General features: G+C 57.2%; 1 protein-coding gene across 3 annotated transcripts; it reads right to left on the bottom strand.

The window, feature by feature from the left end:
- Positions 1-817: 817 nt before the first annotated feature.
- Positions 818-19,244, bottom strand: CSF1 (colony stimulating factor 1). 3 transcript variants are annotated; one of them, XM_081122109.1, is made up of 9 exons: positions 18,921-19,244; positions 15,313-15,435; positions 14,051-14,113; positions 12,485-12,655; positions 9,338-9,485; positions 7,141-8,171; positions 6,528-6,580; positions 6,141-6,199; positions 818-2,833 (listed from the first exon to the last, which is right to left on the bottom strand). In XM_081122109.1, exons 1-8 carry the CDS (start codon positions 18,957-18,959, stop codon positions 6,154-6,156), a joined length of 1,674 nt encoding a protein of 557 aa, XP_080978235.1. In that variant the 5' UTR covers positions 18,960-19,244; the 3' UTR covers positions 818-2,833; positions 6,141-6,153. The 3 variants fall into 3 exon arrangements, with proteins under 3 accessions (XP_080978235.1, XP_080978237.1, XP_080978236.1); XM_081122111.1 differs by having other exon boundaries at positions 7,141-7,286; positions 18,921-19,047; XM_081122110.1 differs by lacking the exon at positions 818-2,833 and adding an exon at positions 5,255-5,333.
- Between the last annotated feature and the right edge of the window lie 4,045 nt (positions 19,245-23,289).

Here is a 23,289-nt window from a genome sequence, read left to right as displayed (position 1 = left end):
AGCCACCACATAGACAGTGGAGCTCTACCTGCTTCTCACTCCAGACCACATTCAAATCACTCCAGATGTCTTCAAACATTTCTCACTCCTGGAGTCTGAGCCTCGCCAAGAGTCTGATTATGTTCATCCAGGGTGGGGCTCGGGTATCAGTGTGTTTCGAAATAAACCAAGTGATTCTTAGGTGAGCCAGGGTTGAGAAGCAGTGATCCAAAACTTTGTCCAGCACACTCTCAGGCGTGAGGAGAGCCCCCCTTGACACAGCTTCCCCCAGGGGGGTGTTTGGGCTTCCATCGCTCGGCCCCTCCAGCATCCCTGTGCCTCCCCCCACCTCTCAAGGCATCCCTGGTCTACTGTCCACTCCCAGTAGGATCAGGCCCAAAGACTCCACTCACAGCCTGCTGGTTCTCTCCGCCACCCAGCCTCAGCCCAGAGACACTCCGCTTTCACAGAACTCTGCCAGGGCCTGGCCAGCTCCCTCTCCCCTGGACAGCGGGGTCAGAGGTCAGGAGCCTGGTCCTTGCAGGCTCCTGCCCTTGGACAGAGCCCAACCAGCCATTTTCCCAGGCTGGGCTGGGTGGGCCGGGGCAGGGGCTGGTGGCCAGGCTGAGGTTTGGCTGGCTTCTGTCGTTTTCTCATTAAATAGAGCCGCAGATGAGGAAGCAGCGATGCGGGAGATTTTGTTAACCTGGAGAGAGCCTTCCTTCCCCATATATCCTCGAAAAAACTTTCTGAGCGGGATCCCACCAACAGCCGATGCCCACCCACCCCCATTTTTGCCCCCCACACCCCAAAAACCACTTTCCTGGGACTCACACATGGCAGCTTGTGCACTTCTTTTATTATTAAATATATAAGCAGCTTCCTATTTTTTAAATAGATATTTAAATGACTTTGTATAAAATAATTCATCACTTCCAAGTGTAAAAACAAAATCTCACAGTGTGTGAGCCAATGTTCCCTCTCAGCTTTCTCAGGGAAAAAGGGGTTCCTGTGCAGGCAGCCCTGGGCAGGTGGCCCCGGGAGCCACCCTGAGGTGGCTCTGGGCCGTCCTGTTCCTGAGTCAAGAGAGCAAATCCAACCATTGCAGAAGCTCTTTGCTTTCTTGACTTTGAAAATACTATAGGTTTAAGGGGGCGGGGGTGGTGGAGGAGGAATGCCTTTTTCTGTTTGTTTTTCCTTCCACTTTTAAATACATACTTTCTAGCATCAAATATAGAGGCTATGACTAGAGGAGGAGCCCCCCAGGGAAAGTTCTCTGCTCCTTCCCTCAGCTGTCAGCAGTGGCAGGAGAGGCAGGGACCTTCACTTTCAAGGGCAGGGAGGGAAGGTGGTGGGCGCCGCCCAGCTGCCAGGTGGGGGGGTGTCTCTCAGTGGAGGGCCCAGGATGGCAGGAGAGGAGGGACACAGCAGCACAAAGGGACCAAGGGCGATTGACAGCCCTGTCACCTGCTGCCCAGCTCTGGAGCAGCAGTCATGGGCTGGCCCAGGAAGCTGAGACCCTCAAGGCAGACTTGGAAAGAGATGCCTGGTCCCTCTCCCACCCTGGGTAGGTGGGTGGGGGCGAGAGCTGGAGGTATCACTGCCTACCAGGCCCCTAACATGGACAGCCCACTCGGCCCCGCGCCCTGAGGCAGCGGCCTTGCAGCTATGGCTGTGGCAGGGGTCCGACACAGGGGTCAGGGGTGCAGACGCCTCCCCCAACCTCAGGGGCATACCCATAATTTCAAAAACCCTCCCTGTGTCTGTGTCTGCCCACCCTACCCTTCCTCCCTCCCACTAGTCACTTCCCTCTTGGGAACATCAAAGTGCAAAATGCAGAAACCTGGGCCAACAACAGCCTAAGACCTGCTCTGGCTGGCGGCCCAGGCAGTTCTCTGTCCACCCCGATCCACCCCAGGGAGTCAGAGGCCGGATCAGCAGAAGGTCAGGGCTCGGGGGCTCCCTCAGTCGACGGGCGAGGCCGGCTCGGGCGCTCAGTGCAGAAGCTGGGGAGAGGCTGGAGGGCGGGCGGACGGACAGATGTGCACAGATGTGCATTCAGGACGGCCAGGCAGGCTGTACAGCAGGCAGCTCCAGTCTTCACAGTGCAATGGCTTCCTTCGTGGGGGGAGCCTCTGCGCGGCCTCTTGGAGGAGCTCTGGCAGGGTTGGAGGGGTGGCGGGGCAGAGGCCAGACTTGGTCTTGGCCTTGGCATCATGAGCCAAGCAGGTCCTGAGGGCAGGGTTGGCCTCCCCCTCCGCCTGGCAACCAGCAGAGGCCACTTTAGTGAGTGGACCCGCGGGCCTTCTCTTCCCGGCTTCTGGGCCACACACCTTTCCAGGAAACCCAGCCGACGCCGTCCCGCCCTGCCAATCTCAGGCATCTCTCTCTGAGACAAGTCCCTGCTCGTTGGGGCAGGGATCCATCCCTTGGCACCAGATAGGTCCTCTGGGCTCGAGGGCTCTTCATTCCTCAGTGCCCACCCGACTCTCCACATCCATGGGCCTCTGGGTCCCTGGCCCAGGTGTTGTCTTGGAGGGGAGCAGGAGAGCACAGCCCCTGGGGGTGCGGAGGGTCCTCAGCAGGGCTTGCCAGCCTCCCTCAAGCAGATGGGAGCCTCCAGGGCCCATGATAAATATCAGCAGCATGGGGGGCATCCTCCGGCCCTCTCTGAGTCAGTCCAGAGTCTGAGGGTCAAGGGTGGAGGGACCCCGGCCTGGCTGCTCCGGTCTAGTCCTGGTAGGCAAGAGCTCTGAGGGTGCGCAGGCCATGTTCCCAGGAGAACGGCGGCGGAGGAGGGGGTGGACGCCCCCGAAGCATCTCCTGCCGTGGAAAGACTGTCCTGAGCGCCCAGCTGTAGGGGAGAGAAGGAAAAGCCATCAGCCGAGTGGGAGTGGATGGAGGGGTCGCCGGGGGCATGTGGGGGAGTTGCAGCGTTCCTGTGGGCTGCTGGTGGTGCTGCAGGAAGGACTTCCTCCCATCCCTTCCTCGTCTTCCCAGCCACCCAGACACCGCAAGGAACCAGGCCGCTTTCTCTGGCAGGAGTTCAAGCCACTGGCCAGACTGCCCTCACCTCCTACCTCCTCCTGGGGCACCAGGGACCACAGAGGGAGGTAGCAGGGCCCGGTGGAGGTTTGAGCAGGGCGGCGGGGGGGGGGGGGGGGGGGGGAGCATTACTCAAGCAGATGGGTCGGCAGGGAGGGAAGGGGGCACTCGAGTGTCCTTAGACCCCTCCTCAGGCAAGACCATCTCACTGGCCTTGGTCCAATGAGCCAAGGGTGAGTCCTGTTAACTCTGTCTAGCAAAAAGAATTCTTGTTCCCACCGCCACACCATTCATCACAGAGGGTCGTCACACACAATATTGGGGACAGCAGAGCAGGGGTAACTGAAGAGGAAGAGCTAGAGGTACTTCCAGGATAAGGAAACTCCCTCCCTACCACTTGGCATGCTCATCCCCAAACATCCTTCCTTCCAATCGCCTCCCTACATCTTCCATGGGAGTCTGGGCCCTGCTCTCTCCCCACCCCACCCCCTGCCTTGTCCCCTTGCCCGGCATCCTCAGAATGCTTTGTTCTCAGATCAGAAATCCCCTGGACTCCGGCCAACACTTTGACTTTGGCCCCTGTGTGGAGCTCCCCTCCCTGGCCGTCCATAGGCCCTACTGGCCAAGCCCGTGATGGGCAAGGGGAAAGATGGGACCACAGCCTCTGGCTCGCAGCCCATTCCCATGCTCCGGAGGGAGAGGAAGGGGGAGCCGTACACTGGACATGAGCCATGCTGGGAACAGCTGGGCCGCAGGCACGGCTGGTGCCAGGAGGAAGAAGGGCCATGTGGGAGAGCTCCAGCCCTCTGCCCGGTCTCCTGGTTCCCTGGACTGGAGGGGCATGTGTCGTGTTTTCTCTACGAGGGTCCCTCTCCTATCTCTCTTGTGAGAGCAGCATCAGTCTGGGGCTGGCCCTGAATCTCCCTGAGACGCGAGTGCCTGGCCCGGAGACCACCCTGCCAGTGTCCCTCTGACCCACTCTCTGTACCCACAAGGTGGACCCCAGGATCCTAAAATGTGTTGTTTTTGTTATTTTCTGAATAGGCTCCCCTGGTGTGGAACATCTGCCAGATCCCCTGTCTCCTGGGAGTGGCTCAGACATGTCACCCTACACCTGGGAAGGCCCTAAGGCACTGGCTTGTGTTTGGCACAGGGTGTGACTGGAAACTTGAATGGGTCGCCCAACTTGTTGGCCAGCAGTAAACCAGGCACTCGGGCTGCTAGTCAGTTAGCCAGTCAGCTCCCCAATCAACAAACTAACCAATTTGGCAGTTACTAGCTAGTCAGTCAGAGTCCATTAGTTAGCTGGTTAACCGCTGGCCAGAGTCAAAGGGTCTGCCAGCTCTGAAGCCAGCCAGTAGGTCAACGTTTATTGAGTTCTTGGCCAAGTGCAGAGAAGCCCTCTTTGTATTAGAACCCAGGATAGAAAAAGAAATGCAAAAAAAGGGGAAGACACAGTCCCTGCCCTCAAGGGGCTTACAGCCTTCTTAGGGATGCAGAATGTACACATACACATAAAACAAGGATTGAGAATGTATTAAAACAACATCCAAGTTAAGTGCAAATTGACACAGTATTAACCAAATACAAGGGAGCAGAGGGGTATGAATGAGAGGAACAACCAGAGGGTGGTGGAGTTATCAGGAAGAAAGACTTCCTGTGGCTAATTGTGGGGGGAGGGGGGAGGGGAGGGGAGGGGAGGGGAGGGGAGGGGAGGGGAGGGGAGGGGAGGGGAGGGGAGGGGAGGGGAGGGGGGAGGGCAGGGCTGCACGGCCCGGGAGCCAGGGGCAAGGAGAAATGAGGGTCACATCTTTATCAATGTGGGCAGCAGAAGGCACCCGTCCACGTGAGGAAGACACACTCGGGAGGGCCAGGAAGACAGAATTAGGATGGGAAACCATTTCAGTAGGCTGGGGTGATGGGCGGAAACCAAAGTGGTGGTTTTCACAAGGATGAATATATAAACTCTTGCCCTTTGGTTAAAACAATGAAGCTGTCCAGGTACAGGATCGAGGTCTGGCTTGACGGAGGTTTATGGGAAAGGGAACTAGGGGTTTTAATAGACCACAAGCTAAATATAAGACAACACTACAATGCAGTTGTTTAAAAAAAAATCCAAAAAGCTAATGCGATCTTAATGTGTACGAATAGCAGAACACTGTCCAGATCAAGGAAGGTAACAGTCCCACTGTACTCTGAGCTGGTCAGACAACGTCTGGAGCACTGTGTCCAGGGCTGGGCGCCACACTTTCAGAGGGACATTGACAAACGAGTGTGTCCAAAGGAGGGCGACCAGGATGGTGAGGGGTCTGAAAACCATATCATATAAGGAATGTTTGAGGGACTTGGCCACACTTAGCTTAGAGAATTCATAAAGGGGACTTGGATAACTGACTTTAGGTACTGGAGGGCTCTCCCAACAATAGGACGGAGGACCATCATGGCGGGGGAGGCGGCAGAAAAGCCAGTTAGACCCCGCAGGAGGAAGGGCTTCCTCACGGTGCTACTGGGGGATGGCAGGGAGCTTGCCTGGCCCTCAGAGTGTATGATCGGAAGCTGGGTGACTCCGGGTCAGGGAGGCGGAGAGGGGAGGCCCCTTCGGGGTGGGACTCTAGGTCAAATGGCCTCTGAGAGCCCTTCCAAGACTAAGGTTCTACGGCTCCCTGAATGGAAAAGCAGAGGGGCAGGAATCATCTCAGCTGGGAAAAGGGCCGGACCAAGGTGCAAGCAGAGAGGAAACTGCGAGAGGTGCGTGGGGCGGCAGCTGCGGGCGGAGCCCGGGAGCGGAGCGCAGAGGGTGGGTTGAAGTGGCTGGCAGTGCGGGTCTGGGGGCTCTGGTGAGGGCGGCTGCAGCGAGACCAGAAGCCCACGGCAGGAAAGACAACCCAGCGCAGGCGGAGCAGTGCCAGGCCTCAGATGGGCAGAGGGGACGGAGGGGCCTGAGGACCCGGAAAGGACGGGGTCGGCCAGCCCCGGCCATGGATGGAAAGAGGAGGTGGGGGTGCGAGGCAAGTGTGTGGGCCTCGGGGAGCTGGTGGTATCCCCAAGTTAGGGTGACTGGAAAGGGATGCAGCTAATTTTAAGGGGTGGACAGAGATCCAAAACCGGAGGCTTACCTTAGACTTCCCTCTACACTGCCATTTCCACCTGTCTGTCCTGATCCTGGGTCAGGGAGCTGCAGGCAGAGCACAGGGCTGACGTCAGACTCCAGCAGAGCCCGGGGAGTGAGGAAACCCCCAACTGTGCCCCCCAGCTCCCACACGAGCTCTACCCCTCTCAAGTTTAGGAGACCCAGAACTGCCTGACCTTACGAAGAAATCAGGGGAAAAAAACAGTTATCTAGGAAAGAAGAGACACCCTTTCTCCTCTCCACCCACCCCGGTCTGTTCCGAGCTCCACTGCCTCCGAGCAGGTGGGAGAAAGTCTCCCCAAAATCTAGAAGGGAAACAGATGCCAAGACAGGCCTCCGGTGCCTACAGAGCCACCCCAGCCCAAACTCTCACCTGCCCTCTGGTTGTTCCATGGGAGAAGCCACTGTCTGAGGTTCTTGATGGCTCTGGGGACAGAAAAGAGCAGGCTCACTGAGGAGCTGGGGAGGCTGGGGGACCATGGCCCTGTCCCCAGGCAGGGCTGTCCAGGAGTCAATGAAAGAATTACCAAAGTCTCCCCTAACTACCCAGAAGTGGGGGTCAGCCACAGCCCGGGGAGCTTCCTGAGGCCTCCCTGCAGGCGATGCCCCATCTCCTCCACCCATGCAGGCTGTTTCCTATCCCTGGGACCCCCAGCCCTGGCTCTGCAGAGCTCCCAGGGAATGCCCTGCCCTGGCCCACACAGCATCACTTTCCTCTCACCTGCTTCCGGCCCAGGAATATTCTCTCCCCCTCCCTGCTGCCTGGCCCTTCCGGCTGACCTTACATCCTGAGCCCCCCTCTCCAAACTTGAAGACACCCTCCAGGTCAACCTCCCTTCTCTGTGCTCAGCCAGCCTCCTATCTGAGCGTCTGAAGAACCCAGACTGGACCCCAGCCAGCCTGCCACCAGCTGGGCCTGCTCCTCCACCCGGCTGTGCCACTGTCCCCCTGAGGTGGCCGCCTCTTGGCCATTGGGCTCTTCTTACCCGCCGCCTCCGCCTGTAGAGCAGCAGGACCCCGACAACCAGCAGGACCAGGATGATGCCGACAACACCGCAGGGCACCAGCAGGCGGAAGACAATGCTGCGGAGCTGGGGGTGCTGGGGGAGCGGGGGCTGCTGCACCTGGCCTGCTGTCAAAGGAACCGAGTTAAACTGGGCCTGGGGCACGGCCACCCCCTCACTTGCTGGTTCTGCTTCCTGCCCTGCGGTGTTCCTCCGCTCCCTGGTGCTCCTCTTGCCCTGCAGCTCCCCGAGGGACAGCATGTTGTCCCAGGTGTGGCTGCTGGGGAGCCTTGGCTGAGCAGTGAGGGTGGGTGAATGGCTGAGGCCTCTGGGGCGCAGTAACAGGGTCCTGGCAGAGCCTGGCTTCTGGCGGTCTCTGGGTGGCACAGAGGGAAGGTCTGTCTTCTCAGGTGTGTGACTCCGGGCCTGGCCAGTGGGTCTCACAGGGTCCACCGTGGGCCCGGGGGTGTCAGGTCCATCCGCTTGCTGCTGGCCCTCAGCCGATCCCAGGAACAGAGATGCTGAGACGAGGTCGCTGGGTCTGGTGATCTCTACCCGGACACGGCCTCCTCTCAGCCTGGAGGAGGGAGGCTCTGGCTCTCGGGGTACAGGACCCTCACTAGCTTCTCCAGAGGCCTCTTCTAGGGCCCAGTTAGTGCTCAACATGGAGTCAAGAACATCCTCCATCCCAGAGACGGGGGCCCCGACAGAGGGGTGGGGCTCCGGTGAACCTCCGGTGGGGCCTCCCTCGACACCCAAGGTCTCTGGTGGCTCAAAGCTCTGGCAGGTGCTCCTGGGTGGTCGCTGCTTGGCACCGCCGAGGTCCACTATGTGAAGGGGCTGCTCCCTGGGTAAGAGGGAGCTGTCCTCTGTCCCCTCAGGGTCAGCCCCGGGCAAGCCAGCCATAGGGGCCATGGAGGGAGCAGGGGGCTGCTGAGGGGAGACAGAGGCCAGGTCACCGCTAGGGGTGGCTTTGGGGTACAGGCAGTTGCAATCAGGCTTGGTCACCACATCTGAAAGAACCACAGAGAGGGAGAAAGAAGGGAGGAGATAGAGTCACCAGCCTCCAGCACAGCATTACCGGAGGGACTTGAGAGGGGGGCTGAGGGCCTGGGAGGTCCCAGCAACCCCTAACTCAGCCCTAGGGCTGAGGACAGGACAGGACAGGACTGGAGCCGATGGTCATGCCACTGGCGCAGGCAGGGAAGCTGCAAACTGCAGGGTCTTATAGGCAGAGAGCAAAGAGCAGGGTTTAGAGGCAAGCCTGGGGGTCAGGACCAGGGTCAGGGTCAGGGGAGAACAGAGCGCAGCCCTTCCTGGAGTTCCACCGGCCAGACACCAAGCCAGGGGCGAGCAGCGGCCTCAAGGGCTAACACAAGACACCCTCAAGCCCCAAAGATGCTGCACAGGCCAGAAGCAGCAAGGTGGTTTCATGCACGGCAAGGACCACACTGCCAGGCTGGGGCGGACTGTGGCCAGGGCTTGAGGCCTTGGGATTGAAACAAGGAGACTGGACTTGGCCATCGGCAGGTGGCAGGGCTTCAGTCCTTGCCTCGGGGAGCAAGGATGTATGAAGGAGGGCACGTGTGACACAGGACGCAGAGACGAGAACACACAGGGTGCATGTGTGCAGCCAGTGCCGGCCCTGGGAGAGTTCGAATGGTGCTCAGACTTCAAATCCAGCCTGTCCCTTGAGGGGACACTCAAGGCATCCTGAGGACTTCCGGAGCCAGGGTATCCTGGTGATTCGCAGAAGGGTTCCCAGGACCAGGGCCCCGACTCCCAGGTGGAGCCTCTGCTCTCTCCACGGAATCCCCCCGCACACTCAGCCAGCCTGCGGAGCCGGAAAGCCTCCATGCCTACAGGGCTCTCTGAGAGGGCCCCGCTTCCACTCCCTAATCTCACAGCCACCAGCATGATCCTTCTCAATGCCTTGACATGCAGACATATGTAGATGTGCATGCACACACATGTCAGAAGAGACATGTGCTGAGGACCGCCCAGAGGTACACAAAGCCACATATGTACACAAAACAAGCACATCTACACACACACAGGACACGAGTAGCAGCCAGGCTGCCTCCGGGGTCCCTCCGGCCCCACCTCCCACCCCCCCAATCCCAGCTCTGTTCCACACACCCTCCCCCGCCTCACCCTTGCCGGCCCCTTTGGTGCTTACCTGGGACGGAGCATTTCGCAAAGCTGTCGCTGCAATTCGTGCTGAAAATGTTCTGGTTCATTCTAAGGAGATTCTGTGTTTCACTAAAGACATTCTTGATCTTCTCCAGCAACCAGAGGGGCGACTCGGAGAAATTTTGGACACAGGCCTGGAAGGAGAGCAGGTCCACCAGGGAAGGATTAGCATTGGCCTGTCTCTCGCTTGTCTGTCAGGCTCCCTTGACCATTCTCACATCTCCTCCTTTGCTCTTTCAGCCCCCCACCCACCCCGGTTTGCAGCAGAAACCATCCTGAGGCCAGGAGCTATGTCATTTACTCACAGATATGTGTCAGGCATATGGTAATTACCTGGGAATCATGCAATGAACAAGAGAGTGGTCCCTGGCCAAGTTGGACATGGAGTCCAGCAAGACACAGGCACCAAAGTCATTGTGACAAGTGCAGTGAGTCCTGTGAAGGAGCACAGAATGACCTGAGAGTGTGTAACAAGGGCTCAGGGGCAACGTTCCTGAGAACCGACTAAAAGATGAGCAAAGTTATCCAAGAAAGGCAAGGAGTTGGAGAGAACTGTCTAGGCAGCGAGAACAGCCCGTGCAAAGGTCCTGAGGCAGGAAAGAGCCTGAACTGTTGCAAGACTCAAAGAAGACTAGAGTGGCTATGGCACTGCCATCCAGGAGGAGAGCAGTGAGAGATGCAACTGAGAGAGGTCAGCAAGGGCCAGTCCCACAGGTCCTTGTTGGCCATATCAAGAACTGTTAACCTTATCCAAAGAGCAGAGAACACATCTGAAGGTTACTGGGGCCCTGGTATGAAGAATGGCCTGGAGCAGGCCATGGGGCTGTGGGTCCTTCTCTGGTGTTGGTCTGTCCTAGAAGGAGGTCCAAGTCTGCCCAGCCCTGTCTATTGAGCTATTCTTTTCTTCTCTGCCTGGGGGACTCAGGCTCCCACATCCACTAGAGCTCTGAGAAAGCTCACATAGAGTCCTGGCTTTCCTTCCCACTCTCAGGCAGCTCCTTCTCCACCTCCTGACCAGGCTCCCCTCCTCTGCCCAACTTCTAAATGCTGGCATTCCTCAGGGCTCCATGCTGGACCCGCCTCACATGTCACACACACCAGACAGTGCCATGCACCCCTATGGCATCATCTATGGCTACTTGCCAGTGACTTCCAGATACCAGGCTCTCCCTAAACTGAACTGCACTGGGAAGAGCTTTATTAGGCTGTGAAGCTATAGGTATGGCCCATGGCCTGTGCATAGTAGGCCCTTAATCAATGTTGGCCAGATAAACAATGGAAGGATATGAGAATGAGAAGACCTGGGCTCAGTCCCATCACTCCCCAGCTAGGTGACACTGGTCAAATAAAGTATCCCATTTGGGCCCATTTCCTTATCTGTAAACTCAAAACAAGGATCCCTGCTAGCCTCCCCCAGGGCTGTTGTAAAAAGAGCTCCCCTGGGCCCTGGCCAGTTTTGCTCAGTGGTTAGAGCATTGGCCCGCAGATTGAAGGGTCCTGGGTTCGATTCCAGCCAAGGGCACGTACCTCGGTTGCAGGCTCAATCCCCCACCCCCAGCATGCAGGATGAAACCAATCAATGTGTCTCTCTCACATCGATGTTTCTCTCTTCCTTCCACTACTCTGAAGAGCAATGGCAAAAATATCCTCTGGTGAGAATTAAAAAAAAAAAAAGAGCTATGCTGGCTCTCTTGCCTTTCTTCATGGGAAAACAGGGACCCTCAGACAGAAGGTCCTGGATGCCCCCCATGTCCACAAAGGTTGCGTCTTCTCTCCTTTGGAGCCCCTAATCCCTCCCCAGCCATCCCCACAGGAGACCAGTTCCTCCAGCTTCAAGGCTTCATCCCTCCTAGAGTCTGTCCCACGGGCATTCACAAGTGGGTGATTTGTTGAAATACAAATTCCTGGGCCCACCCTCAGACCCAGTGAATCAGAGTCTCCAGGGGTGCACACTGGGAATCTGTATTTTAAATAAGCTCCCCAGGTGAGTCTTAAGAACCTAAATATTGGAAAACCACAGATCTAATGCCTCTCTTATTAAAAAGGCATCTTCCCTCCTTCCCACATTCCTGCAGTGACCTCTCCCTTTGTGTCCTTCGGAGCCAAGCTCCTCCACAGTGTGTCTCCACTTCTCCTCTGTTCACCCTGACCTGGCACCAGCCACCGACATTGACCTCCATGTGGCTAAATCCAGTTTCTGGTTGGGACTTGGGCCTCCTGCTGGTCTCCCAGCCTCCAAACCTGTTCCCACAGTCCATCCTCTGACAGCACCCAGAACGGTCTCACAATGCAAGTTAGGTCCGGTCACTGGCCTGTTCGCCACGTCTGCCTCCTGCCTCGCTCTTTGGACCAAATCTCACATCCCTGGGACCCAGGTGATCTGGCTCTGCCTGCTCTCCTCTCCACCCTTCACTTCCATGCCTTGGCCATGCTGCCCAACCTCTGGGTCCCGAATGTGCCTACTCCTGCTCACCCCAGGGTTTCCTGAGTAGCATGCTGGGTTCTGCAATACTCTTGGCAGGCAGCCTTATTGCTTTCTGACTTACCCATCATTGGGCCTCAAATGATTACTTTCTTACTCAGACGCCTTCCCTGTCTCTTCCTCCCACCTTGTTTTAAATTAGAGTCCCTTTTCTCCCCCTCTGATGGGGCTCCTTCACTGCTCCTGCCGTCCCCTCCCCTCCCCTCCTTCGGGTCTGCCCTCCCCTGGTTTTCTCTCCTGCAATGCAGCTCCTCCTTACGACACACCATGCATTTGACCTATATTTTGTGAACTGTCTTGCCACCCCCAAATGTACGCTCCATGGATGTGGGGGGTTTTGCCTGTCTTTGTTTCCTCGTGTCTAGGAAACACAGTAGGCCCTGGTTAGCTATTTGTGGACTAAAGGGAGGGTCCTAGTGGTTTGTAATTCTGTTTGCTTGTGTTATTGTTTGTTGAATGGCTGCCAACCTCACTAAACTACAAGCTCCACCAGGTCTGGAACCAGGTAGTTCCTGCCCATGAAGTTATTGTTAAAGTCTAGCGCTGTGCCTCCCATAGCGTGAGTCCTCAGCAAAGGCTTGTGGGATGAAGAAATGAACGAGAGACTGAGTGGGCCCTGCCCTGACCCAGGACCCCCGGCCCTGGACCTACCTTGTCATGCTCATCGTAGACCTTGGGGAAGCAGTCATTCAGCCTCACGGACAGTTCCAGGAGCTTCACCAGGGCGATGGCATTGGAGGTGTTATCCTTGAAGCTGATGGTCTCCTCCATGAGGTCTTGCACCAAGAAAAAGGCTTTCTTAATGTAACACACGGGATCTTTCTGAAAAAGGAGAACCTGAAGTTGCTGGTCTGGCTGATGCCACCAGGAACCCCAGTTGTGTACCAGGTACACCCAGTCTAGCAGATGGCGGGCTGCGGCCTGCCCCACCCCTACCCTGGCCATGATGGGAGCAGGAAGGCCACACCACTGTGCTAAGGAGGATGCTGCCCTCAGGTGGCCTTTCATTCTCTCTCTTTGGGATCTGGCACTGCAGGAGGTGGAGCAGAGGGAGGGAAATGTGGATTCTGATTAGAGAGAGCTTCAGATTTCTAGAAGGAGCATAAAGACGTGGGTTCTGGGAAACTTCTCTGTTTCTCTGTTGGCTTGCTTTCCCATAGTCCTGGAGGCAACTCATGGTCCAAGAAGTAACCTCGGTGCTTTGTCCACGGCAGTTGCCTCAACAGAGCCTCTGCTTTAGCTCTGTATCCCTAGCACCAAATGAATGAAATATGAAGGGTATTCTTTGGACTGGGAGGAGGTCTCCAGATCTAACACATGTGGAGAAACTCAGAGATGGGAACAACTTCTGGTCATCACAGTGACTTTGTATGAGGCACAGAGATGAACAAACTCCGGAATAGGGCTAAGGGGGGAGGGGGTGGCCAAGGTATCAGGCTTATGCAAAGGCGTGGGGGCAAGAAGGAGCAGGGGATGGGGGTAGTGGGTGGGGCTGCGTGGTGGAGACTAGTGCTTATAAACGCCAGGCTAAGCAGCGTAGGCTTTCTTCTGGAGGGGGGCCCCAGACAGGTTTGGGGGAGGGAAAAGGAAGCAGTGGGTTAGGGTTCTGAGAGCTCCCCTTAGTGGTGGGATGAGGGGTGCACTGGCAGCAGCCAGGACATTTGAGAAGCTCTTGAAATTATCTAAGCAACTGATGGGGAGGCCGAACCAGGGGCACTTGGTGTCTGGTTAGGGATGGGGTAGGAGGAAGAGGGAAAGGACTGGACTGCTCCCCTGGCTGCTGGTCTGTCTGCTGGATGGAGGTGACATCCTTAAGCAAAGCATGTGACCCAGAAGTATTGGTTTGCCTTAACCCCTAGAGCCAGCCTGCCGGGGTTCAAATCAGACCTCCACCACTTATTAGCTGTGCTCTCTTAATCTCTCTGGGGACAGTAAACAAGACAAGTGTACCACACCGTGGTCCCATCAAGATTAAATTAGGAAAGTACCTGGCCCATAGTAAGACTTTGACATATGCCAGGCCAGGAGGAGAGAGCAGCAGGGGACTTGAGCCCCTTACCCTGCCCAGCCCTGGACCCTGGCACCCAGACGTGAGCCCCCAGGGATCCCCACACTTCGCCCTGCCCAGCTCTAGGATTTCTCCAGCCTTCATGCTCCCACATATACCCACCCTGAGAAGTGCCTACCAACTGGGCCTTGTCCATATCCATAACTCACCAACTGGTCCTGGCTTACAAACACAAAGGAAATTTTGCACGAGGTCTCCATCTGACTGTCAATCTGTAAGAGAGAGTGGGCCAGTGGTGGCAGGGTGTGTGCAGCCCCGCGGAGCTTGCCTGACAGTGGGGACTAGAGTTTCTGGGTGGATCGGGGGTGATCCTCACCCACCTTCCCCCAACCACACTTGGAAGACCTGTGCCTCCCACGTGCCCAAGGGAGGACTGTAGAAGGAAAATAAGTCTCCTCCTTTTCCTCTCACTCCATGGAATCTGGCAGATGCCAGCTTGTTATAAGGAAGAATTGTCTAATAGAAAATACAGGACATAATCTCCCATGGGAAGTAGTGAGCTCCCTGTCATGGCAGGAATTCAAGCAGAGGCTGGACAAGTTCTGGGGATTCAGGATCTGTCGGAGCTGAGGTTAAATGCCCTGAAAGCCCCTGTTGCCCACCCCCCAGGGCAGTGGTTCTGTGATTCTAAGCCTCAGAGAGTGGCTCCTGGTCTCCCGTGGGTTTCTGTGGCAGCTACATGCAGGGGGGAAAGAGTAGGGGTAAGAGAGGCAGGAGGCCCAGCCTACAGGCCCCAAGCTCAGGGCCCTGGAGCTGGCCTTCACCAGTGCGCCCCACCCTGCCTGCCTGGCCAGGGGATGGTAAATTCTCTTCTGAGCAGAACAGCAGCCATGACAGCAACCTGATTGTGCTTGGCTGGACCACGCTCAGAATTGTTGATGACTCTGCTGGCCCAATCAGGAGGCACAGGCTCCTCCATAGTCAGGGTGAGTAGGCCATTCTAGCCCTAGGGCTCGGGCAAGAGCCAGGGCTATGAGGGTGGAGGGCTGGGAGTTAGGCGGGAGCCTTCCCTCCAAATCTGGCTGAGGCTCTGGTGCCAGGCTGGCGTCACAGCTAGGAGTCCAGGAGCTAGAGGCAACATCTGGACACAGCAGGCAGACTGGGCTGGCTCCCCAGAGGAAGCATCCCATTGAGGGACAGGGAGCAGGCTCCACAAGACTTTTCAGAATCCACGACTGACATTCCAGGCAATCTTTCGCCAAGGTGACCAGCTGGAAGCCCACCCTGTCCCCTGCCTGTAGGGGAGTCAGAGGCCCTCACCTTAAGAAGGTCAATGACAGGGCCATCAGGGAGCCATGTCCTTCGGAGCCCTATTTCTCTGCCTGCCAGCCCTCTCTTTGACCCTGCTCCTTGGCTCCTGCCTCAGTTCCCTCAGTGGGGAGAAGATACACAGGCTTGGCCACACACTCACCAGCTGCTGCAGGAGCTGCAGATGTCCATCCCCAATCATGTGGCTACAGTGCTTCGATTCCTCCTCGGTAAAACTCCTGCTCACCAGGAGACAGACCAGCAGTAGCCAGGGGCCCAGCCATGTCTGTGATAGAGAGAGCATCGTTTCTCCTCAGCTCTTACTCTCCCCAGAAACCCCATGCCCTCATTCCTACAAGGCTACAGGCTCTGCCCCTCACCCCAAAATGCAGCGTTCCCCAAATCTAGCTTTCTCGGGATTGCCTAACAGCCACAGCACAACCTTGCTCTCCCTCGATGACAAACCAAATGTCATCTTCTCCAAGAAACTTTCCCAGATTAACCCAGGCCAAGCCTTACTACACATTGAACTAATGAGGACCTGGAAGGTGCGCCTACCAGTCTAAATTCTAGGTGCACGAGAAACTCATTGAGTGCAGGACTTGCTCCTACACATTTGCCTGTTCTTACAACATCAAACACAGAGCCAGGCATCTTGGGAGCTGCCAGTTCCTCTCAGGTTCATGTTCATGCACCAGCTTCCAGACTTTGAGCCAGACACATTTCCCTTGGGCCTGGCCCTTCCTCCCACCTTGTTCCACACAGGTCTGGCTCTGCTGCTGGAAAAACCAGGGGACCAAACTCAGTTTCACTGGGAACCTATCCCACACTAGACACCTTTGGAGCCCTGGGTGTGTGTGTGTCAAAATTAATCAGAGGAGGCAGCCATGCCAGCTCTAATCCATCCTGGCTGGCACCTGCCTATCAGAGCCCCGTCAGGCTGTGCAGCCAGCCAGCCAGCCAGCTCTCAACATGGCCAGGACATTTTCTGAGATCTCTTCTCTTTCGGCACCCACCTGGCCTAGTGGCTGCTCACAGCCAGAGTAATGGGCCTGGCTCATGACACTGTCATTCCTCTTCCTTCCTCTCCCCCTCATCCTTACCCCTTAGCCCTCTCCCTGGCCCTAAGTCTCTCCTTCTCCAGCCAGCGGTAGAGAAAAACCCTTAGGCTTTCTTTCCCCAGCTGGAGGTCGCCTCCTGGCAGTGGATGCCCCCAGATTCAGAGAAATGCTGTCAGGGTGGGGTGAGGGCTGGCACCTTCCTGGGCTCTGGGCTTTGCCCCAGTAATCCAGATGATGAGGCAGATAGTGCAAATAAACTGCGCATTGGGAAAACACAAGGAGGCTCTGAAACAGCCCACAATGACATGCCAATTTACATATAACTAAAAGCTCCAATGTTTGCGAACTCTTACCAGGGAGAAGAGGCCCTGGCTGGGCTATCAGGGAGGTTGCAGTGAGGCCTGGAAAGATGGGGAGAAACTGATGGCAGAGAGGGAAGGGAGGACCTGAAGAGAAGGCGCAGCATGGCCCAATCCCATTCAGCACAGGGATGTGGTGAGGGTCCTGGCCTGACTTGGGGAGGGAGCATGTGAAAGAGGGAGGAGAGTCATGGAGGGGGCAGACCTCAGGCTCTGCTGGGAGCTGAGGAGGTAGCCCTGGGTGGGAATAACTGTCCAGGGTCTCAGGAACCTCTGGTTCAGGACACACTGGGGGAAACTGGGCTATGCAGAAGGTGTGTCTGTCTCAGAGGAGATGGCCCAGGGGGAGTGGGTTGCTCAGGAGGACATCCCTGTCCCAGGCACTTCAAGATAGTGATGTTCCAGGACAGCAAAGGGAGAGCAATGCTGAACCTCAAGGACTGCCTGACTTTTAGAGCTATTTCAGGCATCAGTGTGAGGAGAGCGCAGCCACCACCACGTGGGAGGCCAACTCTGAAAATGGCCAAAGGAGGGCAGGCCTGCCCCTGGGGCCCCAATTTTGCCTCAGAGGAGGATCTGGACGGGCACCTAAGGGTTAACACTCTAGCTGGCCTGCATGTGGCTGGGCTGCCTCTTCTCCCCCCTCCTTTCTTCCTCTCACCCATCAGCCCTGGCCTGGGGGGGGGGGGGGTGGCAATCCAGGAAGGAATCTCTGCCCAGGGCTCAGAGAGATGCTGGGACATCTCTGCCCAGCTGTCCATCCTCACCTGCCTCCCGTCCTGTTGCGTCTTCCCCATCTACAAAGTCCCTTGGCATAAGTGGAACCCTTGGGCTGCTCTGTCTAAAACTAGCCCCTTGCCCGGCCGGGTGGCTCAGTTGGCTGGAACAGCATCCCATACACCCAAAGGTTGTGGGTTCGATCCCTGGTGTGTACCAGAGGCAACCGATGGATGTTTCTCTCCCACATCCCTGTTTCTCTCGCTGTCTCCCTTTCCCCCCCCCCTAAAATCAATAAGAACATGTCCTTGGGTGAGGATTTAAATAAATTAATTAATTTAATTTTTTTTTTAACGAAACTGGCGCCCTTTACTTTCCTCCTCTGTCCCCGGGGCCCCTTATCTTGGTCTTGCCCTCCCCATTTCCTTTCCAGCCCGGGCTCAGCTCAGTTGGGCTCTTCCTTCGCTGTGGAGCTCCTCTGCCCTCACCCCACCTGCAACCTCTCCCCTCACCCCCTAAACGTTTCTGGGCTCCTCTTCTCCCAGGCTTCCCCTCCCATTCTCCCCCAGGGCTCTTCAGAAGAAAACCCACTGGGAGATTTACTGTTCCTCGACAGGGCCATCCTGCACTTTCTAGGCGCTGGGGCAGCTACTACCCTGGGTGGGGGCAGGGCCATTCCCAGGCTGTCCTGAGCAGCCCCCAGCCCCTGTCCACAGCTCCCAACACCAAACCCTCCTCCCTCCTTCCTCTACCACCGCCAAGCCCAAGATCTCCCCAACCAACTGCACCTGAGTTTGCAAGAAAAAGATTGGAGACTAGCCTCAGCCAATTCTGGAGTCTGGTCCCCCCAAAACAGACTTGATCCAGCCACCCAAGTCCCCAACTGCTCCATCTGTGAGCTGGAACAAGTAGCAGCTTGCCCGGCTCCTTCCTTCTACCAGCAGTTCCTGGGCACAAGCCCTGGCATTCTAGAAGCTGATGACCTCTGAACTTTCTCCATCCAGAAGCGCCCACTCCCCAGCAGGGCCTGGACGCAATGCGCTGGGGTCCATGAGGAAGGAGCCCACTTGGGAAGGCGCCACACTCGGCGCACAGCCGCTCTGCCCGTCCCTCGGAGGTGGTGGTCCGTCAGAAGGGAGAGAGGCAGGAGCCCCTGTCCGTGGCTGCGAACCCCTCTCTCCTGCAAGCGGGTGGCTCAGTGTACCCCTCCGTGCAGTGGGGTGAGCAGCCTTCCCTTTCCCCAGGGAAGCGCCGCAGCCCCAGGAGCAGCTGCAGGGCCGCGGCGGGTCTCAGCCCGAGCGCCTGGGGCCGCGGGGCAGCCCGCGCGCAAAGATGGGAAGGCGGCCGGGGCCGCGGGGAGCCTCTGCAGCCGGGGCCGCGGGGAGCCTCTGCAGCCGGGGCCGTGGGGGAGCCTCTGCAGCCGGGGCCGCGGGGAGCCTCTGCAGCCGGGGCCGTGGGGGAGCCTCTGCAGCCGGGGCCGCGGGGAGCCTCTGCAGCCGGGGCCGCGGGGGAGCCTCTGCAGCCCGCGCGCGGGCAGCCGGGTCCAGGGGGCGCGCGGCCGCCGAGCTCGAGCCCCAGCCCAGCCCCAGCCCAGCCCAGCCCCAGCCCGGCCCTGCGCCGCGATCGCCGCTTACCGTGGGAGGGCAGCGCCCGGCGGCGCCCCGCGCGGTCATGCGGGCAGCTGGGTCCCGGCCGGGCGCGTCGGCCGCCCTCGCTCCCTAGCTCGCTCGCTGGCCGCCGCGCCGTCCGCGCCCCGCCGAGGGCCCGCCGCTGCCGGGAGAGTGGAGAGCCGGCGCCGAGAGCACCAGGCAAACTTTCACTTTCCGCAGCCGGCTCCGCCGGCCAGCTCCTCGGCACAGCCTTTTAAGCAACGACTTAGGCATGTGGTTTATGGGAAATTACGTTGGACAGGCGCCAGACACACACACACACACACACACACACGCGCGCGCGCGCGCGCGCGCCGAACACACACACTCCAGAGGCCCACTGAGCCGCCTCCCCGCCCCCACCCGGCTGGGCTTCCCCGCCTGTCCTCCAGTCGCCTCCTCTGCGCCCAGAGGAGAGGAGCGCGCCCTCCACCGCCGCGCGTCCGCCGCGGCCACAGCTGCCCTTCCCTCCCGCGCTCTCCAGGCGGATCCGGTGCTCGCTCGCTCTTTCTAACATTCCTCTCAAGGGACTTTCCCCTTAGGCCTGAAAATTCCCAAATCAGAGCAGGAAATGGGCTGAGAGCAGGGGCAAACGCTGAAGACGGGGGCCTCCCCGGCTGTGCACCGCGTGGCACCTGGTGGAGCCCGAGTCAGCAGGTTTCAGGCAGCCCCCCCCTCCCCATCCTTCCTAGGAGCCCCCCAGCAGCCCGCCCAGCTTCTTGTCTCCAGTTCTGGGAGCAGGGTCGAAGCAGGGCTGCTAGCTACAAGGCCGGGAGGGGAGGGACTGTATCCTGGAACCCGGACCTGGGAGGCTCTGCTGTGCGCCAGGAGACACTCGTTGCACTTGACCTGCGGGTAATGTGAAGGCTGGTTGGTACCTTGCTCCCTCCTGACTGTCAAAACCTGGGGCGATTGACACCTGAGCCCTAGATTTCCCTTGGTGTTTTTGGAAATGCATTTTCTGAGAAAATGAATCACATTTTGTCTCTACACAGAACGACTCTACATGAAGCCTAACAGGACGAGTCTATGAATTATAATGCCAACTTCAGGAGCTTTTCCTTGCTTCAATTCATTGTGACTCAATATTGTAGTCCCACTGCGAGGCCACCCACACCCACCTCCTGGGAAATATATGATGTGCGGCCTGGTCCCAAAGAAGCATCTCTTGCCACTTGCTCCAGGCGCAAGCAGGAACTTTACACCTGCATGCCCTTGCTCCTCGCCGGTCCCTCTGCTTGAAATGCTCCTTCCCAGTCTTTAAGGCAAACTCCCCATCCTCCCAGGCTGAAGTCACACCAGATCCTCAGCCGGCAGAGCCTTGTTCACTCCCCAGGCAGATCAATGTTTCCTTTTCCTGTACTCCCACCGGACTTGGCTCCTTCCTTCCTGGTGTCTGTGATAGTGGTTTGTCATTCATTGGTAAATGCATTCTCTAACTTATTCTAAAAGGTATTTAAGGTGGTACTGACAGTTCTATTCTGCCCCCACTCTGGACTGACTTCCCCCCAGGCTGATCCCGTGTTCACGGATCTCCCAGCACACAACTCGAACGAGGTTGTTAGAGAATCATTCGTTCATTTGGCAAATGTGCACTCTGTGAGGACTATGCATGTGGCAGGCACTGTGCTGTCCCAGGGATATGATAACGGACCTTCCACATGGTCCCTGCTTTCATATGCTTGGGAGCAGTCAGAGCTAAGGAGTGTGGAGCAGCAGCTGGTACTCAGAGCCTCGAGGGAGGAAGGAAGGCGAGCGACAGAGCCCAGCCAGAGGAAGGAGTCTAAGGGTTTACTTCCCCCAGGGGTGTTTGTCAAGTGGTCCCTGTACAATAATAATTTAAGATAACAGGTTGGCACCTCAGTTCTTAGGACTGACAGGCGGTTGCAGGAAGTATAGTAACATGAGGAGATGAACCTCTGGACTTGTTGGAAAGGAGTCAAATTTTACCTGCTCCCTCCCTCGCCAACCCGACCCTGGCCCAGGCTCAGTGAGGGACAGACAGACAGACAGCTGTGCCCCGCAAGGCAGCCATCTTCAGCTGAGATTCTTTACACACCCGGGTTTGAACCCTGACTCCACAAGCTGTCTCACCTTGACAGCTCTGCCGTTTGCTGTGGGACTCTGGACAAACATCTCTCGGCCTCACTGTCCTCTTTATCTATGCAACAGAGACGTTAATTTATCTTTCTCACCAAAGTGTTTGGGAATGAATGGGGTGATGCCTGAGAAGTGGTTAGCACGGAACCTGAGGGTAGTAATGTTATTCTTCTCAATATTATTATTATTATCTGTCACATGGGTCTTAAGCAGTGACACAACACAACATGGTGCTGTAGATTTGGGAACCCCAATGCCACATTTAGTCCCGGCTCTGCCGCTCATTTGCTGTGCAGCTTTAGGCAAAGCCTTTCATCCTTCTGAGCCCCGCTTCTTTAATTTGTACAATAGCAAAGATAAACTCTTTTCCCAAGAGTGGTGGTGAGGTCAAATAGATGGCATCCAGGGGTCACCAGGGCAACAAACAGTGCAGAGGAAGTGCTTAGTTATGAAAGAATGCTTTGGAATGGCAGGCTGTGGACACCGGAGCTGCAGAGAGGTGGCAGGGCCCTGGGCAGCTGTGACTCCATGGTGGGACTTGCAGCTGTCTCATCTCAGTTACTGTAAAAGGAGAGGCTGTGAATCTGCTTGACCTAAGACCAGCTTTACCACCAACAAGGGGACATTGAGGCTGGAAATGTTGATGGTGTGCCTCCTCGGGCTCCCCTGCGCAGTGCTACCCCTGATGCCTACCCCAGGCTGGCTGGCTGGGGACCTTGGGCAGACAGGTCCCAGCTGGATCTCAGGGCCAAGCCAGCAGGCTGGTGTCACCTGCACATGGCTCCTTAGCTGTTCATACCCCTACAAGCTTGCATATGCCCATCCATGAGCAGGGAGTGTTGGAACCACAGAACTATACGCTTTTCCACTCCACATTGCTCCCATGAGTGAATGGAGGCCCAGATAGGTGAACCCCTCCCCCGGGGTCACACAGGACTTAGCACCATCGGTTAGGAGTGAGGCCTGGAGTAATCCAAGTCTGGGTCCCTCCCTGCACTCTCTGTGGTAAGATTAGCTGCTGTTCTCTCTGCTGACTACCGGTGGAGTCATGTCCGGAGCTGGGTCCTCGGGGAGGCTTGGAGGAACTTGGAACAGTCTGAGATTTGGGGTTGCAAGGATTTTTGAATGTAGTATCATCAAGAAGGGAGCACTCAGCTGACCTGGGAGGAGGGCAGAGGGAGTACTGGAAGGCCCTGCTTGTCAGAGGAATGAACCGAGGGAGGGAGGAGAGAGATGGAAGAGAGAGAATGGAGATGGATGGCAGGAAGTGGGAGGAAAGCCTCATTTGCTGGCTGTCGAAATGTCATTTCCTTGAAATTATTGGACAGGCAATTTCCCCTTGAGATCTTTTCCAGGGAGTTCAGTTCTGTCCACAGGGCTTGTTTTTTCTTTTCTTTTTCCCTCTATCCCCCCCTTCTCTCCCCCCTTCTGTCCCCCCACTCCCTCCCTCTCCCCCCCTTCCTCCTTCCCTCCTCTCTCTCTTCCATGAAAGTGACCTGTGGCTCTTTGGAAGTGCAGTAGGGTGGAGAGCAGGATCCTTAGAAGCCTGGGGCTGCAGAGGACACGCCACTGTCCTGTCCCCGAGTTCCAGAAGCCAGTGTGTGCCGAGACCCCTGCCTCACCCATCGCCATCCCTTCCACCTGGCCTTTGGCCCTGCAGGCTGCCCTTTCAGTCAAGTCTTTTCTCTTGTTAAGTGGGGAGGGAGTAAGTAGCAAGAAAGGTGGTAAAGCAGCTGTAAGGGAGGGACCCTTGGGCTGGCTTTCCTACTCACTAGCCCGCTTCCCAGGGCTGCTGTGAAGTCCTTATGTTTGGAAAAACACCAGTGTAGACGTTGAGACTGCCCCTCCCCCTGGCTGGAAGCGAGCCCCTGCCCCCGCGTTCCTACAGCTGCAGAAACACCTGTGCTGGCTTCAGGGCCATGTCCCCGGGAGCCTGGGAGGCCATCTGTCTCAGAGGCCCAGCTCTGTCCTGTGCCCAGAGCTTTCTGCCACCAGCAGACTGAACACTGTCTCCTGTATGGGGCAGCATAGACTTAGGTGGGCTCTCAGGAGCCCCTCAGAGCTGATCAATGAACCAAAAAACTAAGAACTAATTTACCCACAGTGGATGTTGGCTTCCCAAGTGCCCTCCCGACCCCTTAGAGTTCCCTCAGCTGAGGACCCTTCTAGAATGAAGGTTTGTTCCGACCCGCATCGGAAAAAGAGAACCACAGAGGATGTTGTGTGTGCTGGGACCCAAGCGAGCCACTTCCTG

This window comes from Miniopterus schreibersii (genome assembly GCF_964146895.1).
Source record: "Miniopterus schreibersii genome assembly, chromosome: 19".
In the NCBI taxonomy this organism is placed as follows: domain Eukaryota; kingdom Metazoa; phylum Chordata; class Mammalia; order Chiroptera; family Miniopteridae; genus Miniopterus; species Miniopterus schreibersii.
The sequence above is the reverse complement of the archived record's forward strand: the minus strand, read 5'-3'. Positions and strand labels throughout refer to the sequence as shown.

Bases quoted from the DNA above. Each gene is read 5' to 3' on its own strand.
- CSF1 (XM_081122109.1), bottom strand. From the start codon at position 18,959: ATGACCGCGCGGGGCGCCGCCGGGCGCTGCCCTCCCACG. The intron at 9,486-12,484 runs GTAGGTCCAGGG...CTCTCCTTCCAG, and splicing joins TCTACGATGAGCATGACAAG to GCCTGTGTCCAAAATTTCTC. The intron at 6,200-6,527 runs GTGAGAGTTTGG...CTCTGCCTGCAG, and splicing joins ATGGAACAACCAGAGGGCAG to CTCCCTGACCCAGGATCAGG.